The sequence below is a fragment of the Phascolarctos cinereus genome, unplaced genomic scaffold, assembly GCF_003287225.1.
Source record: "Phascolarctos cinereus isolate Bilbo 61053 unplaced genomic scaffold, phaCin_HiC Scaffold_726;HRSCAF=1367, whole genome shotgun sequence".
Classification (NCBI taxonomy): Eukaryota; Metazoa; Chordata; class Mammalia; order Diprotodontia; family Phascolarctidae; genus Phascolarctos; species Phascolarctos cinereus.
Window position 1 is genome coordinate 330,244,213 of NW_027556098.1, and position 18,715 is coordinate 330,262,927.

General features: G+C 33.7%; 1 protein-coding gene across 16 annotated transcripts in view; it reads right to left on the reverse strand.

Moving 5' to 3' along the window:
• Nucleotides 1–18,715, reverse strand: part of PICALM (phosphatidylinositol binding clathrin assembly protein) — a 125,709-nt gene that overhangs the window by 21,822 nt on the left and 85,172 nt on the right. For 3 of the 16 annotated variants that reach the window (XM_020993687.2, XM_020993699.2, XM_020993688.2), the window contains exons 13-18: nt 12,279–12,428; nt 8,811–8,891; nt 3,742–3,849; nt 679–810; nt 568–598; nt 296–395 (exon numbers count right to left, since the gene is read on the reverse strand). In XM_020993687.2, the coding sequence (XP_020849346.1) occupies nt 296–395; nt 568–598; nt 679–810; nt 3,742–3,849; nt 8,811–8,891; nt 12,279–12,428 (602 nt within the window). The remainder of the gene's footprint in view (nt 1–295; nt 396–567; nt 599–678; nt 811–3,741; nt 3,850–8,810; nt 8,892–12,278; nt 12,429–18,715) is intronic. The other 13 variants (XM_020993692.2, XM_020993690.2, XM_020993691.2 and 10 more) reach the window with 9 other exon arrangements.

The window sequence follows — 18,715 nt, forward strand, 5'->3', positions numbered from 1 at the left end:
GGAGGTTATGGGTAGGGAAGGATTTGTGTGGAGTAAGTTTTGATATCTACTCAAATTGCTAACTTACAGCCATTTAACCTATACTACAATGCATTCTAGAAATACTGAGGTTGATAAAGTTAAACCACCTATTTTCTAATTTATGTGAACTCTCCCTACTCTCTAATATTAGGATCTAAAACCTTACTTATTAGATCTAAAATCTTACTTATGGTACTTTTTTAATTTATTGTACATGAATTTTACTACAGATTATACATGCACTACTACTCTATAACGATCTTTATTTACTTACCATTGTTGCAGCATTCCAAGCAGTCGTAGGTGCAACTTTTGGTTGCCAGTTGGATCCTCCAGTTAATTTCTTTTCACCTGGTTGACTCCAGTTTACATCACTTTAAATAAGCACAAGTCACACATTAAACTTCCTCAGATAATTTTATCAAAAGACAATGAGATTAAGCAAAGTAAAATGGAAATTCCTTTCATTTTTTAAAGCTAGCTAAATTAGGTTTTTAAAAGTAATTATACATAAAATGGAGGTAAATATATAAAAGAAACACTTACTTCTTAGTGGTTCCATTTCCAATGCCCAGATCTATGATATAAGGAAGAGAGTTTTAAATACTACTCTTACCAAATGAATCAATTTATCATAAAATGGAAAAAAATACTTACTGCCTACAAGGTTGGCTAAAGATGAATCCAAGTCATCCGACACTAACTTGTTCGGTGGTAGTTTGGCAATAGGAAGACTCTGGTTCTGAGAGGCCACTGTTGGTTTTAGAAGTCCACCTAGTTCATCAAAGCCTTAAAGTTATAAATAAATAAACGAAATAGGATTTGTAAGTAACTTCACTGTACTATAGCTTTTAAAAGGCAACTTTTTTTTGCTCTCCTTGTTCTTGAAAAGTTCTTTTAGAAGATCTGTACATTAAACACTCCAAAAGTGGAGCCACACCAAACTCAACATGGTATTTTCTCTTACATACAGTAATTAAAGAGGGGAAAGGTTTATGGATAAAGACAGTTGATTATTAAGGCTTAAAAAGGACAAAGTAAGAATTATTCAGACAAACGACTATATACTGCCTCCAGAGTAAACCTTCTGGAACTCCGGGACAGTTGAAACAAAGTTCTCTTCCTTATATCTTCTTCCAAGACATCTAGATGAAGAAGTACAAATAGTACTTAAGAATTCTTCCCTTTTCTTTCAGCAAAAGGATTTTGTAAATTTATTCTTTTAAGAAGAATTTACTCTTTTAAGTAGATTGTATTAGCAAAGAATATTAGCAAAGCTGAGAGGCTAAAATAAACCAAGAGGTCATGAAGTGTATTCCTTAGCTTAAGAGGCAAAACTATGCTTAAACTGCACCAAAATGACCATAATTTAACTTTCTTGAGAGAACTAGTAAAAAAGTAGCAGCTCCATTGAGTACAGGTACTTAAGGTTTTAGTTGTTAAGTTACTGTCCCATTCTCTGTGACCCCATTTGGAGTTTTCTTGCCAGAGATATTGGAGTGGTTTGCCCTTTCCTTCTCTGGCTCGTTTTTACAGATAAAGCAGTCGGGTGAGGTAAACAGAGTTAAGTGACTTGCTCAGGGTCACACAGCCAGTAAGTCGAACTCATGAAGATGAGTCTTCCTGTTTCCAAGCCCAATGCTTACCACCTAGCTGCTCTGTACTTAAGGCTGGAACAGTCATTCACCTTTGTATCCCTAGCACCTAATACACAGAAGGTACTTAGCAAATGATGAATATGAAATTGAAAGTAGAGGTCAACCTGGTATTAAAAAGAAAGATTCAATTTGCTTCTTTAAGACTTTTCTTAGAGGATGACAGGAAGAAAAGCAAAGTAAAGCAAATCTCACTAGCCAACTCAAAAGATCTGCTGATGGTTGTTATAATGGAACTACTTAGGTCCATAAGAAAATCATTCAATATGGTAGCACATGACTAGTGCCAGATTAATCTACTTTTTTGCATCCTTTCTCATTTGGACAAAAGGGGAAATATTCAAGGATATTAAACTATGAATACAAAGCATTAAATTTCTGGTACCAAACAATGAAGTGCAATAGAAAGAACAATGAATTTGAAGTCTCAACACGTGGGTTTGCATGCTGACTTTTTTACTATGTACAATACTTTAGGGCAAGTTATTTTACCTTTAGGCATCAGTTTCCTCATTTATAAAACAGAGGAAAGAAGTTGGACTAACTTCCCAACTAAAGCTTTGGTTTTATTATAAATTTGAGAAAAAAAACTCAACTGATTGAATTTAAATAGCTTAAGCATAATAAGAAATAGAATGGCACAGTGGATAAAGTAATAGGTTTGGAGTAAGCAAGATCTGGGTTCAAATCTCAAACCTTATGTATACTAGCTGTGGAAACATGGGCCAATAACTTATACTGCCTAGAACTAATCTTCTAAGTTATAACCTGATTTCCACACCCAGAGAATTACTGATCTTTGATGTAAGTTTACAGTAATTATTAACCACCTCCAAAGGCTGCTACCTGGTAGGAGTATTACTTAGTGCCCCAAAATAGTTGATTGTGCTTTCCTTATTGTCAGTTAATATATAATTCTACAAAGAAACACTCATAATTAAATTTACACGTGTAAACGTTCTGTCTTTGAGACAAACCAGTAGGCCATAAAGAAATGTTCATTCAAACAAAAAATGAAAACAAACCTCTTCCTCCACATCAACTCAAACCCTAGAAAAATCAGGAATACAACTACTATAGCCCCTTTAAATGTGTGCTGAGAGATAGATGGATGTCATTTATATTTTAGAGTCCATTTATAGCGCCTAGGACATTGCTGGAAAATATATTTTAAAATAAGTTTCCAAGTTGTTTTCATATCTTTTATTTTTGTTTGTTTTTTATTTTTTGTTATCTTTTAAATAAAGTATTCTTATATGTTTTCAGGTTTTCCAAATATAAAACTTCATGTCTTATATTTTAAGAAGTTACAATTTACTTCAGAAACAGGGCTAAAAGGGAAAAGACAGACTAAGGTGGAAGGGGAAGCAAAGTAGGATACCTTAAACATCATTTCCAATGAATCAACTGACTAGGTTCACATGAATGAAGTACAATGCAAATAATGAGTCAATAAGTTGGTCTGATTGGGGAGGAGATAAATGCAAGGCTAGAGTAAAACAAACACACCAGCAAATAGTATTTAAGATCATAATTTTGGAGTGAGAAAGGACCCCAGAGGTCATCTATTACACTCTTCTCATTTTATAGATGAGGAAACTGAGGTCCAAGGAGCTTAACTGACTTGCTCAAGGTCATACAGATACTAAGCTTCAGAGACAGGATTTCAATTTAGATCTTCTGATTCCCAGATGATGTTATTTCCATTAAGCGTCTCAGGTACATAGAAAGCACTTAACGAAAGCTTGTTGACTGACTAGGTGTGTGTGTTTGAAGGGAAAGTGATATAAAGGTATAAGGGCAGGAAAGGAGACAAATGAGCTTTCTAGTGACTGAAAAATGCCTACTGGGATAAAGAATAACTTGACATTTCTTTAGAGTTCTTAGCAGAAGATTTGGCAACTTCTTCATATAATTCATTTAACTCTTAAAAACTGAAGGTAACACCAAAATTAAGGTTTTTCTGAAGTTACCTTTTTACACTGTCAAAATAAGCTAACTCTCACAGAACTGAAATTTGAATATTTACAATAATACTTTTAATAAAGTATAAATTTTCTCTTACCACCAGAATCTACAATCACATTTGTAGATTTATTTCCAAATACGGACTCAAAGTCAACATTAAGGCCAGCTGAAGGCTGTGGCTGTGCAACTGGAGAAGGAGTGAACCCTGAGAAAAACCAAAATTTTTTAAAAATCTAAATTCTTTCATAACAACATTTTCAGTTCTTTATTAAACATTATAAAATATAAAAACCAAATCTTTCAAAAATACATCTTTTCAAAACTACCATTTTTAGTGGGGATTATATACAGCAATATTTTCCAATACAGAATGGATCTCACTGGAAAAGAAAAACCAGCAATAACAGGCATTTACCTCTCTTTATTAAACTATATCCCTCAAAATAGTGTTTATGTTGTAGTTTGTTTATAGTTCATCAAATTAGCTTAAGAAATATTTAGTTTGTTTTGAAGTTCACAAGTAAACAGACCTAGAGCTGTCTAGAATTTTATATGAAGCTAAATGTATGTATAATGTTTGCATTTTCCCTCTAGAGCAATTTATCACAATCCCGAGGGACTTTCAGGAATGTGAACAACAATATTCCCATAAATTCTAAGTTTTCCCTATTCCCCTACATCACCAAGGGTTAATGTGGTTCAAGTCCATTCGGTGGCAAAATCTCAAGGTTTCAAACTCATCAATATAAATGAAATATATACCCCTTTTGTCTACCAAACTTCATGTAACTATCCCCAACCTCAAGCACTTTCTCACACATTTCAGCTTATGCATCTATTTCCAGTAGCTTGCCAAAGGCTCAGCTATAAACATCCATTTTTTCTGTAACTAGGATTCAAGGTACTACTGTTCAATAATTGGGGCAAAACATAAACTGTCTAATGATTGATTTTAGAACCCTTTATTTTATGTGACCTCAGACTTTATCCTCATATTTAAAAGGTATATTAAGAACTTTTATGCATACGCACACATATATTCTCATAACTAGATTTCAATATAATTGGTTTCCTTTGCAATCTTGTCAATAATTTTTATTTTATGTAATTAAAAATATCATTCTGAGACAGGGTTCATAGGCTTTAACCAAATTGGTAAAAGAGTCCATGACATATACTCCAAAAGTTTAATAACTCCTGATCTAGGCTGTAGTTATGAAACCAAAGGTGTTTTTTCTTGAGCAAAGAAAAACTACTCTACCCAAATGTATCTCTTGTAGATTAAATCCTGCTTAAGAGTACTGCTGTATCACAATATGAGCACTCAATTTGTAAGGAAAATCAATGCAGAAGTTATAGACCCAAAACTAATTAGGAATGTGTCAACAATGTTAAGTGTACAGTTTTAATGGATTGTTGAAAACAAAAGTGGCCAGAATGATTAAGGCTCTGTAAAGCAGAGCACAAAAGCAACAAGTTGAGAGTTTATCTAGAAGGAAAGAAGACTAAGTGGAGATTAGATGGCTAAACAGTTTAAACACTGTTCTATCAATGACGAAGTAGACAAGTATGTCCCGTTTTGCCCCAGAGAGGTAGGGTTGTTTTTTTTCCCCCAATACAAATAAACAAAAGTTTTCTGACCACAGAGTTGCCTAAGAGTGAACGGACTGAGCCACCGTTCACACTGGGCCTCACTATTAAGTATTTTAGCAAGGGCTTGCGACAGTCTGACTCACTGTAGGAGATATGTTCAAACAGGTATCTCATAATCTTTTTTTTTTCTTGTATTCTCCCCCAACACTCTGCTAACATTTTGATTCTGTGACTTGTATAATTCCACAGCCACATGATATATTTTCTTTAAGGGGAAATGGACATGCTCTAGCTTGTCAGAAGTGGGCAACCAGAATGGTGAGGAACCAGAATGACTGTTGAAGAAAAAATTAACGTTTAGCTTTGAAAAGAAAAACTTGGGAATGGACATAATTGGGTTCTTTCAGCATTTCAAGGGCTATCATACAAGAAGACTTGTTCTACTTAGTTTCTGAGAGCAGAACCAGTTACAATGGGTAAAAGCTGAAGGAAGGAAGAAAAGAAAGATATAGGTTCAGATATAAAGGGATGCTTTAAAAAAATATTATCCAAAGCCATCCAAAGTATCCAAAAGTGAAATAAGCCACCTTGGGGGAAGGGCAAAAGGAAAGGGAAAACTGCTTTTCATTGGAGGTATTAAAGCAGAGAAGTTGGATGACCTCTTCTTGAGAATACTGTACAAGAAATGTCTATTCTGATACAGATTGTACTAGAGGACCTGCAAGGTACTTTTAACTCAGTCCCTAAATATGCAAGAAAGAATTGGAAATTCAGAGGCTGAATGATAAAAGATGTAATGTATGCCCCATATAGAATGGAGGCCTACATTATCAGGAAAGATCTAAGTCCATGGTACAATGATTTTAAATATCTTTTCCATTTTTTTTTTGATAGAGAAACTGTTCAACCACAGTGACAAAGCAAATGATTTTAAGTGGCCAAAGTTTTAAGTCAATATATTGATGATGATGGACTAGAAAGAATGAATTTTAAAAAAACTGTCATACCAGGGCCTTATGAATAGTTCAAGAAATTTCAAGCCAGTGAGGCATGCTAATTTGAATGATTATATCAAAAGTTCCCATATACTGTGATACATCATTTGATATGTGTATAACCTGTAATGAATACTCTATAAGTACAAGAGGTAAACAACTCAGATCTTGTTCAACAATTGCTTAGCCTTTAGATTAAGACCCTTGGATAGGGTGGGTGCATAGGTTCTAGCCTTGGGTTAACTACCAAAAGCAACTTGGCATGCAATTTTTTAAGTAATACATAGAAGTGCCTGAATTTTCTGGGTCTGTAGATTCAAGATGGTGCATTTGACTCAGAAGAGATAAGAAATACATCAAAATGGGATTTTATAGGGAGTGGTATTGGCAAGGGATAGAAAAATGTACCTACAAAAAAAACCCTACCCTATAGATGTGAGAATAATTCAGACTCTTTAAAAATATTCCCAGTGACAAATATGGCTAACTGGCATTAATGGAAATTATAAAAATATGCCAAGAGATAAATTCCATTCAAATATACTCTATAGAGTCTCCATCCTATTTGCTCCAAAATGCTAAAATTAACACATAGGTAAATCAATTCTCTTTTTAGTATGCACAACTGAGAATTTCTATAGCTTTAAAGAAGTCAGAATATGATATGTAGTTCAGAATCAACACCTTATTCATTTCCTTATTTCAATAAACTCAGGGGTTAGAGGGCAGGGGGCCATCTTTAAAGGTCAGTAAGCACCAATCTGTGAAAGTTAAATATTAACCCCTATAATTATTCACAACATAAAGAGAAAGAAAGGACAGTTTTCTCAGACACAATGCCTTAAATCAAGAAATTCTAATATGGAGGGAAAAGCTAAACTAGGCTCAAGAAAGGCAGTCAAAATCTCCAAAATTATATACCATTTCAGGATAGTAAATGAGAACCAGCATTTTAACTAAAAGTTAAGCCTCATTATTTTATAAAGTCACTTGAAAAGGATATTCAAAGGTTATTTTAGATTCTTAAACACAAAGCAAACATAATTGGTTGCTGCCCTTCATTCTCAGAGAACCAAAATGACACCACTATGTTGGTGGTCAAAGTACAGTGTGTCTGACTGACTGATCAGACGAATATGAGCTCAGAAGGCTCTACCACAGGTTGGGCACAAATAGTCCATATAATAGAAAAACATAATATTAATATACCTTCCATAAATCTCAAATGTGTAACATATCATTTAATCTGGCTGCAAAGTATTCAGATGACACCACTTGAAATTTTTCTCACTTCTTAGTATAAAGAAAACCTATTTATTGATATTCCTATTAAAAAGTTTCTACAGTATATACTCATCAGGTGTACATCATGAAATGGAAGAATTCCATGCACTAATCATAAATACCAGTGTTCAATGGAAAAGGACTAGTGAAAAGCTTTTTGGACTGTCAGATTTTTTTAAAACTACATGCAAAGCTGACAGAAATGATAAACTTGGGATTCTAGAAGTTGAGCTGAAAAAGACCTAAGAGACCATTAAGTCCAACCCCCCTTATTTTACAAATGAAGAAACTGAAACACAGAGGGTTTAATCAACTTGCCCAGGGTAACAGAGTTACTAAGTATCTGAAGCAGAACTTGAACCCAGGTCTTCTTGACTCTAAGTTCAGGGCCCATGTACTTACTACATATCCTTCTGCCTCCTACTCTGTACCTTGAGAAATTGCTCAAATATAGATTGTTACCATGGCAACAGAACTCCCATATTTGTGAGTTTCAAATGAAATAACCCTTCTAAAAGTGCTTCTTTTAAGTGTCAAGTGCTGTATAGAATTAAGGTAGTATTACCAAATGCCACAATTAACTTCTTTTAATCCCATTTAACTCCTACTTCAAAGGGAGGGAAGGTGAATAAGTCTGATTGTCTGCCAAACTTCAGGAAAGCCTAACAAAAGTGATAAAATGCTATGCACACAATAGGTATCCAACAAACATTTACTGACTGAATCAAAAGCAGCAACTTGTCAAGAGTTTAAAGTCTGATACACAGAGTGTCAAGGAAGCATAAGTAGTTTATGAAAATATCCATGATTCTATGAAACTTGCTTCCTACTTTTCTAACCATCTTCCCCCATGGTTTCTTCTTTTCCCCTCCTTACAACTCCAATGCCACAGCTATTTTTGTAATAAGACTAGAAAATGACCATGAAATTTGCACATGCTTATTAAATTATATGACTAAATAAAAAGTATGAAAACTTTTCAAAGCATTTCTAATGCATAAGGCTGAATATTTATAAGATTTTTTAAAACAAGATACTGTTTTGAGTATGTGTATTTAAAGTAAAATGTGAAAATGTGTAAATGGTAGGCAGTCATCCATAAAACTAACACATTTTTAACCAAGGCAAATAAAAGGCAGGTCAAAACACAGGTCTGTAAAAGCAAAGAAAATAGTAAAAAATAAAAATGAAGATAAAAAAATAAAAATTTCCCCAAACAAATTAAAGGACTTGGCTTTGAAAAAAAACCATCACCTACATAGCAGGTTTATTTTATAGACATACCATTACCTACCTCCAAATAGACCGGCTACAGTAGAGGGCTCATGGCGCACATGAGTAGTATTAGGATAAGCTTGAGGGCCACAAAAAGAATCTGACAGGGCACATCAGGCAACAAAAAAAGCAGAGAAAGAAGAGGAGGAAGAGTTACAGAGAACGGGAAGGGGGTAATTTAAAAAAAAATAAGGGGTCTAAACAGTAACTATCTTCAAATTTTAACTTATAAAACAGAACCCAGATTCTATCAGGTATAAAATGTAGGAAGAAGACATATTCATTTAAAGAGAAAGGCCAGTGACAACAAAATTACACTCAGCTAAAAGAAAACAAACAAAAGTCAAGAGCCATGCTTCAAAAAAAAAAAAAACAACAAAACCAAATTTTTGTAACATTAAAAGGCATTTAAACAAATATCCTTGTCATAATGAATAAGACAAACTAATTTTTCATTTGGTGATCACAAAAGTATACGAATGGATAACTTAGGCAACCTTCAAATTACTTTAAATCTATATACTCATTACTATGTCTTTGTGCTCTCCCTGTTTTGAATAAGGCAGCATTTACTATGATGAAACCCATGCTGCAGAACTAATATGCAAAGTAATTTAGGCTCAATTTCAATAATTGAGACCTTAATCAGCTCAAAATATTAGGAATTTCCACATACACCTCCCATTTCCTTGCCAACTTTTCACCAAAATATTAGTGTTGTTTTAATTCCTGGTAACAAAATCACTTAAATAATCTCAAAGAAACTATCACTTTCATAAAAAATTTTAGTAGTCTTACAATCTTGCCCTCAAAAACAAATAGTTGGGTATCCTGCTAAACTCTTAAGTCTTTACTACAGGACAGACAGCATACTCTTAAGTACAGAGGTTCTTTACCGTTTTGTGTCATGGACCCCTTTGGCAATCTAGTGAAGCCTAGGGACCCTTCTTAATATTCATATATTCATAATTGAAGCAAATGCTAATGTATTGTTTTCTCCATATAATCCACAAGTTTTCTGAAATCTATCCACATACCCCATGGGAGTTCATGGACCCCAAGTTAAGAACACTTACTCCTGAATTAGGATACACTAGGCAGGAGGGAGTTGAAACTCTGGGTTCTATTACATTACTTCTAAATGTGAGACCTTGCGCAACATACAAGGTTTGGACCTAAGTTGCCTCATATGTAAAAATTATGAATACCCACAACTAAGTTCTAAGTCCCTTCTAGTTCTAAGATCTATGACTATGCCTGTTTCAAATAAACTTTTTCATAAACTTACCTAACTTAATTTATCCGACCTTTGCTATTTTTTTCCTTTATCTTCCTTACGTAAAAGATTATTCTTGAAAAACTGGCTATAAATGACAAACCCTTATATTCTCCTCCACAGGATTTCAGGTGCTTCTTTCTCATTTCTGAACTTCAGTGGCTATGATTGGGCTAGATGACCTCTGAGGTCTCTTCTAGTTCTACATTTTTTAGTCAAATAGAACCACTTCCTACTAAAAAATTACAAACAAGTTATTTTGGCTGCAAACTCACATTTATCAGTTTTATAAATTCAGATTCTTAGTTGAGCACAACTGAATATTTTGAAAAAAGCACAATAAGCTAAAAGCTACATTTTCTCGATATAGCAATTTTTAAAATGTCTTAATGAAAAACAAATGCACCATGGTAGGACAATTAGTCCTATTTAAGAGGTATTCCAGTGGCATATACAAAATAGCCCTGGACTAGAACACCCAACTTGGAGTCCTAGTACTACCTCTTTCACTGCTTATGCAATCTCAGGCATTGTACTGGGCTTTAGTATCACCACCTGTAAAAGTGACAGACTAGATGGGACTAAAACCCTTTCTAATTCAGATTCTATAATTCGGTTTTACATATAAGACTTCTAGGAGTTAAGGGTTTCAAAGTGATGGAATTTTAAAATGACATCTGACGTGACATAAACTTTTATATATATATATATATATATACACACACACACACACACACATATATGTATGTATGTATGTATGTATGTATGTATGTTTCAAAGAAAATGTCAAAGTAAAATCCAATAATCCAGTAATCTGGCATGGTTGGAAATGAGGTATTCTGGATTGTAGTAGTTTTCTGTTTTGTTTTGAAAGATAAATGAATGTTAATTCTTTAAGTAGTATAAGCATTTGTTTTCGACAAAATTTCAAACTTTTTCATAGCCTCCCATTGTAGTAAAAAAAAAAAACCCAGTATTGTGTTTTTTGGGTTTTTTTGACTCAATGTCTTCATTATAATCAATTATAATATTCTTTAGCTAGTTATATTAGACTATCTTTAATGATCACTAGATATATGCCCTAAAATTTGCTTTCTTAAAAAAAAAAGTTTTATCATGCGACCTTAACATTTTAGAGTTGAAAGGTAATTTGTAGAGCACATAATCTAACTTCCTCTTTCTTTTTTTTTTTCAGTCAAACAAGTTGAGTCCATAAACAGTAAGTGCCTTGTTCAAGTACCCATATGAAGTAAGCAACAGAGTCAGAATTTGAACTTAGGTCTTCTGACTTCAAATACAGCACTCTTTCCACTACACAGAACTAACTTACTTTTCTTGTCAACTGTCAATCTCAGAAAACCAGAACGTAAAAACATATAACCATTTTTGTTCAATTCACAGCTGCCTATCTGAAAAAAGAATTACAGAATGAAAGACTAAAGCAATATTTACTGAAGACATTTTCTTACCCTCAAATATCTTCACTTTCTTCATATAATTATCTTTTGACCAATTTTGCATTATTCAAAATATGGTTATAAAATACTATACCAATATTAATTATTATTATTATTATTATTATTATTATTATTATAATATTATTATTATTACTACTACTATTACTCTGCTTCAGTAAGCAATTAAACCTACTTTCAATGGCATTTACCCTATGGGGAGACAGTCATCTTGTGGACTTCTTAAAATAGTACTACTGAAAACCATTAGGGCCAACTTGTGCCTTCACAACTACAGGAATAAACTGGATAATTTTTCAGTTGTTTATTTTTTTAACTTTCAGGTTTATGGCCGAAGTAGGCATTTTAGGCTGGAAGTTTACAAATACCAGATAACAAGCTTTTTTTATAATATAGTTAAACAAAACAAAAGTTTAAACTAAAAATGATAAAGAAAAGGATTGTTTTAAGGCAACCTGTATCTTCTGGCTGTGTACTGGAATACTACAACACACTACGTGACACTGAATTCAAAACAATAAAAAACATTTTACCTGACAGGCAATCACTTTGCCTATATTAAATGAAACTAAAAACTAATATTATACTTTTCAAAAAGTAACTTTATTCCTGTTTATCTTTTATGATTTGTCAATGAAAACTAAACTAGTTATGGCACTTATTTCTTTTAATTACCAAGAATATTTAGACAATATAAACAGTAATTGGGGGGAAAATATGTTAAATAGTACTTTACCAACAAACATTTCATGAGTAGGTGTCCTAGTAGTAAAAGTGGATACATCTGAAGAAATGGGGAGGTGAACATCACCACTAGATTTTGTGAGGAAAGGATTTAAGCTTGGAATGGCATCATCAACAGCATCTACAGTAGCAGAAAAAGGATCTGTGTAGTCCAAGTAGGTTAGAGCAAAATGAAGAAAGGAAGTAAATGAATTAGTATTGGAATTAGTCAACAGGTTCATTTTAAGTGAAAAAAAAAGTAGCTTCATTATTTTTGTTTAATCTTAAGTATTCAGATAATGAAATCAACAAAAGGAAAAAATAAATTTAGTAACGCATTTTAATATGAATCATCTGTGCACTCACCACGGACTTAAGTTTTCACTATAAGCAGCTATATATTAGGGACAGAATTTCTGACCTTAAGAAGCTTATAATTAGGCATTACATATCAGCCTTAAGTACATACAAACATAAACATCTTAGAAAAAGAATGTTGTGATTAATGGCAAATGAACTGGCTCTAATTGTTGAATGCTTCAAAGAGGAGGCAAATTTCTAATCACATGAAAAAGAACAACAGAAATGTGATTCAGAAGGTAAAAATGTGAAGAGTGCAAAAAAGCTGAGCCAATATAGTATAACAGAGAGGATGCTGGACTGAGAGTTAGAAGGCATAGGTACAAATTCTGGCTCTATCACTTATTAGCAGTGTAACCTTTGGCAAGTCACTTGGGGCCTTAGCTTCCTCATCAGAAAAATGGGTTGGACTACAGGTCCCTTCCAATTCTTAAAAAAAATTCTTGAAGAACATGAAGAGACTAGGAAGACAAGTAACCTTATGGCCAATTGTATTCAAAATTCCTGGGCAGCAGTCCTGAAAGAGTAACAATGGATGTCCTTTCCTACTCAGGTAGTCTTCTCTTCCTCTGTCTCTCTTTTTATGTGTATGATCTATCTATCTATCTATATTTGTATATTTGTCAAATTCTGCAACTAAAGTTATACTAGCAATAGGTATGTGCAAATTCTCTACTAGTATACTTCAATCATTTCAATTAAATAAAACTACTCCATGAAATGGTTTAAAATTTAAGGTTCCAGAAGTGGAACTAGGAAAAAGGATAAGTAAAGAAAAGCTCAATTTTGAACACTATTCACGAAAGTAAATTAAGCATATTATTTTTCTAAGGGTCATGCTCTCACAACACTTGTTTCTGCCCAAAGGTACATCCCCTTGGAGAATTTTCTTATGACTCTATACACTATCTAGATGGTGTTCTAACAATCATAATCTCAACAATGTCATAATTTTAAATATCTATTTCATGTTCAATTAATAAGCTTTATTTCCTCTATTTCTCACTCTTCATCTTTACAAATTGAAAAAGGAAAGAAAAAATCCTTGCAACACTTGTGTATAGTCAACCAAAAACAAATGGCCATATCCAAAATTGTACACCTCATGCTGCATCCTGAGTCCATCACCTCTCTTTCAGGAGGCGAGTAGCAGGCTACATTATAGGTCCTTTGGAATCATAATGGGCACCACATTAAGAGATCTTAAGTCATTCGAAGCTGTCTGGCTTAACAATCTTGTTACTATATAACTTGTTCTCCTGGTTCTTCACTCTGCATCAGTTCACGAAAGTCTTCACAGATATCTCTAAAACTGCCCTTTCATCACTCCTGACATTGTGCACTCCCCTTAGTTTGCAGTTCTTTGTCACTACAAGAAGAGTTGCTATAAGCATTTTGTACATGAGTACCTTCACTCTTTTTTTGATCTCTTTGGGGTACAGGTCTAGTAGTGGCATAGCTAGTTCAAAGAGTATACACATTTTCACTGACTTTGAGGGGACAGTTACAAATTGCTTTCCAGAATGGCTGTAATCGTTGTTCCATCAACAATGTATTATTGTACAAATAGGCTGGAATACATGCCATCAACAAACACATGAAAAAATGTTTTGAATCGCTAAAAACTAGACAAATGTAAATTAAAGCAACGCTGAAGTTCCACCTCATACTCATCCTTGTTTTGCCACTTTCCTTATCTCATTAAAAAGGCCTCTAATTTATTCCCATTGTATGAAGGGGTGTCGGGAAGGGAATAAGCATCATAAATACACACTATGTGCCAGGCACTGTTCTTAAGTTCTTTACAAATATTATCTTACTTGATCCACACAACAATCCTGGGAAATAGGTGCTGTTATTATCCTCCTTTTACAGTTGAGAAAACTGAGGCAAGTAAAGGTTAAGTGACTTGCCCAGGTCACTGGATTTGAACATCCAGACTTTGGGATCAGCATTCTATCCACTGAATCATGTAGCTGCCCCAACACCTCAGATAATGCTGGCTTTTAATTTTAGATAGATAATATTTACCATGTCAGGGAAAGGTCCACTTAATCCTATGCTTTTCACAGGAACAAGTGTTCTATTTAATTAAAAGCTTTTCTGTATCATTGATATAAGTACATTATTTTCATTGTTCTTATTAATAATATTTTATATTTGTAGTTTTCCTAACATTCAACTCTCCTTTCTGTGTACAAAACCAACCTGGTCAAAGTGTATGATCTTTCTTATATGTTAAAGTAGTAGTCTGTACTAATAATTCACTTACAATTTTGTTTAACTATGAATTAAGAGATATTTGTCTACAGTTTTTTTTTTGTTTTGACTATAGTTTAGGTATTGAGATCATATCTGTATCATAAAAAGAATTTGGTAGTATCTGATCTTTTCCTATTTCTGCAAACAGATTTATATTATTGGAATTAAGTGTTCATTCAATGAATTTTGTATTATCTGTCTGGTCTTGTTTTTTTCTGGGGGGAAGGAGTTCATTTATGGTGCGTTCATTTATTTAATGGAATTATTTAAATTCTCTTTTTCTTGCTATGTTAATCTGGACACAACATTTTTTGTAAATATTTATCCATTTCCTTTGTTTTGTTAGCATATGGTCAGGAAATATCATTTTAGATAATTTATTTTATTTCCTCTTCATTTGTTGCGAACATTTTCATTGTTGATAATAATTTGGTTTTCTTCTTTTTAAAAGTTAATTAGCTAATAATTTATCTATTTTGTTTCTTTCCCCCTTTAAAAAGCCAATTCTTAATTTTATTAATTCAATAGGGGTTTTTTTTGCTTTCGATTTTATTGCTCTTCTTTGATTTTCAAAATTTCTCTTTTGATGTTTAACTGGTGTTTTTTAATTTGCTGGTTTTCTAATTCTTTAGTTGCTTGCACAGTTCACTGATCATGACCTCTTTTGTTGGTAAAATCCTTTACAGATAGAAATTTCCCCCTAAGGATTACACTAGCTGTACCCCAAGTTTTGGTATATTTTCTCATTTTAGTTATCTCCTGTTTCTATGACTTGTTCTTTGATCAACACATCATTTATATTTAAGTTATAGCCCCCAATGAATTTTTAATCCTTTCTTCAATGGCCTAAAAGGCCATATTCATTGAATATACTTTTTTGTACTATGATTAATAAAGAATATTTATTATTTCTGTTTTTTCTGCCCTTATTAATGAAATTTTAATTGCCCTAATATATGTGATCAATTTTTGTTAAGGTATGAGTTTTTAAAATATATGTTCCTTTTTATTCACATTTCAATAAATGTCAGAGATCCATCGTATCTAAAATTTCTATTCAGATACATAACTTCTTTCCTGTTTATCTTTTTGTTAGATTTGTTTAGGCTTGATAAGGGTACAAACTGAGGTCCTCACTAGTACAATTTTAATGACTATTTCTCCCTATAACTTGTTTGGATTTTCTTTAACATATTTAGATCAGCAGTATCAAGCTCAAATAGAAACAGAGGCCACTAAACTATACATAAGGATACCTTCAGGTGCATATTGACTTAGAAAACCTCATGTTAATCATTAATAAAACATCTATGTTTTTACTGTATTTGCATTTATTTTATATCCCAATTACATTTTAATCTTGTTTAGGTTACACCTGGGAGTTTTGCAGATCTCAGGCCTGCAGGCCACACATTTGACACCTATGATTTGGTTGCTATACCTTTCAGTCGATATACATAAAGTTATCACTATTAATTCTTTATCTATGGTACCTTCCAGCAAAATGTAATTTTCCTGTTTCTCTCCTTTAATCAAGTCCATTTTTTTGCTGTCATATAATAGATTTTACTCCAGCCCTTTATTTTATCTATGTGAATCTTTGTTTCAAGTATTTTTTATAAATAATATAGTGTCATATTCTAATTTCTAAACTTTTTTATTATCTTCCATTTTGTGGGTGAGTTTACCCAATTCAGGTTATCAGTTTTTATTTTTAATCATATTTCCTTCCATCCTATCCTCTCTTACTTTTCCCCACTCCCCTCCCACTCCAGTTATGAAAGAAAAGGAATGTGCTTAATACTAGATATATATAGAGAACAATTTTTACTCAGCTTTTCTTCTCTTTTCCACCCCTAATCACAGGTTTTTAATCTCTCTTTTTAGTTGCCCATTAACCATCCACCCTCTAGTGTTAAGAGTTTCTTTGGCTTATAACTAATCTCTCACCAATTCTATCTCTCCCACTTTCCTCTTTAAATTCTTGTCTTACCTCTCTCAAGATCTCTCCTATTTTCCCACTTAGTTCTATGTATTTCTACAAACTCTGCAGGGGAAGAAACTCTTTTGACTGATTCAGATCAAAGTAAGGTTCAAGTGATGCCCACTGTCCTTCACATATTCTCCTTCTCTGCATAGTCTTCTTTAATCTTAAGCATCCAGATTATCTAAGATGGGTAAATTTCCCATCCTTTTCCCCTCCTTCCTTCAGTATATTTCTTTTCTCCTCCCCCTTTCCTTCTTCTTTTAAGATCATAAGAATGTCAAAACCATTCCAGGCCCTCACACCTTACATGACTCTTGACATTAGAGTTCTGGGATTAAAATGTAAATACTTCATTCTTGTAGCATCCATTCTGATTGCTTAAACGTATTTGTGATTTTATTTCTCAAGAACCATGTTTGTATTCAAAGTTTCTACTTAGCTCTGGTCTTTTCCTCAGAAGTGCTTGGGAGTCCTCTATTAAAGTCCCATCTTCCCCCTTCCTATGAGATTATGCTTAGCTTCTGGGAATAAGATTCTTTTGTTATTGTTGCAAAAATGTATTATTTTGCAACATCATATTCCAAGCTCATCTTTTGTGACAGTAGCTGTCAAATCTTGTGTGATCCTGACGATGGCTCCTCAGTAACTGAACTTTTCTTTCTGGTTGCTTATAACATTTTTCATTTGACTTGGAAGCTCTAGATTTTTGCTATGATGAACCTCATAGTTTTCATATTAGGGTTTCTTTCCAGATTTGACCAGTGAATTACTTCTAGTTCAACTTCTGGTTCTAAAAGGTCTAGGCAATTTTCATCCATGATTTCTTGATACCCAGGGTCTACCTTTTTGTCATGGATTTCAGGTAGTTTTGTGATTCTTCAATTATCTCTTCTTCACTTGTTTCCTTGGTCAAGTTTTTTATATGAGGAACCTTATATTTTATTTCACTTTTTTTTCAGTCTTTTTCTTTGTTTCTTACTGTTTCTTGGAGTCAATGATTTCTTTTTGGTGCATTTTAATTTTCCAGGAACCTGTTAACCGTCTCAGATTTTGTATATCTTGTATTAAGCTATTTTCCAAGTTTTTCCTATTGCACTTGTCTATTATTTTCTAATTCCCCCCCCCTTTCCCCCTTTTTAAAAAAGTCTTGTTTCATTTCTTCTACAAGCCCAATTGCCCTTGTAGCCATGCTGTATTTTACTTGGAGGCTTTGCTTGTAGTGTTGCAATCCTCTTCATCTGAGTTTGTGTCTTGGGAATCCCTGGCTCCATAACAGCTCTTTATCATAGGTATCTTTTTTGTTTACTCATTCTTCCTGGCTTGCTAAATGAATTAGGATTTTTTGTTTGGGCTATACTGGGGTCTTCTTTGGTCCTGATCTGTATTCTCTGCTGCTTATTTCTTTGGATATCAAGTACTATATTCCTCAAGGATCTCAGGGGCAGCTCATGCCTGGCACCTATAAACTTTCAAAGGGCTCTAATAGGTCTGACTTATGCTGAAGTCAGATTGTTACCCTCCTAGCATGAGTTCTGCAAGCACCAGACCACAGTTTGGGTCTGGATGACACAACTTCAGACTCCCCACCCACCACCCACCCTAACTGAAATTCCAGTTGCTGGCCCCAGCCTCTGTCAACTAGCTGGAGAGCTGTATAGGTTCAGATCGACAGAACTGGATGTTGCCCTTGGTCTGAGCTCCCTGTCCCGATTACTCAGTTATGAGCCTTAGCCTAGGTGTGTGAACTGAATCTCTGATCCTCTCCTAGGATTAGAGACACTCAGCAGCCTCTCCTTTTTACTCCTGTTTCTTGCCTAGTACATGGCCTCAGTCCCAGTTCC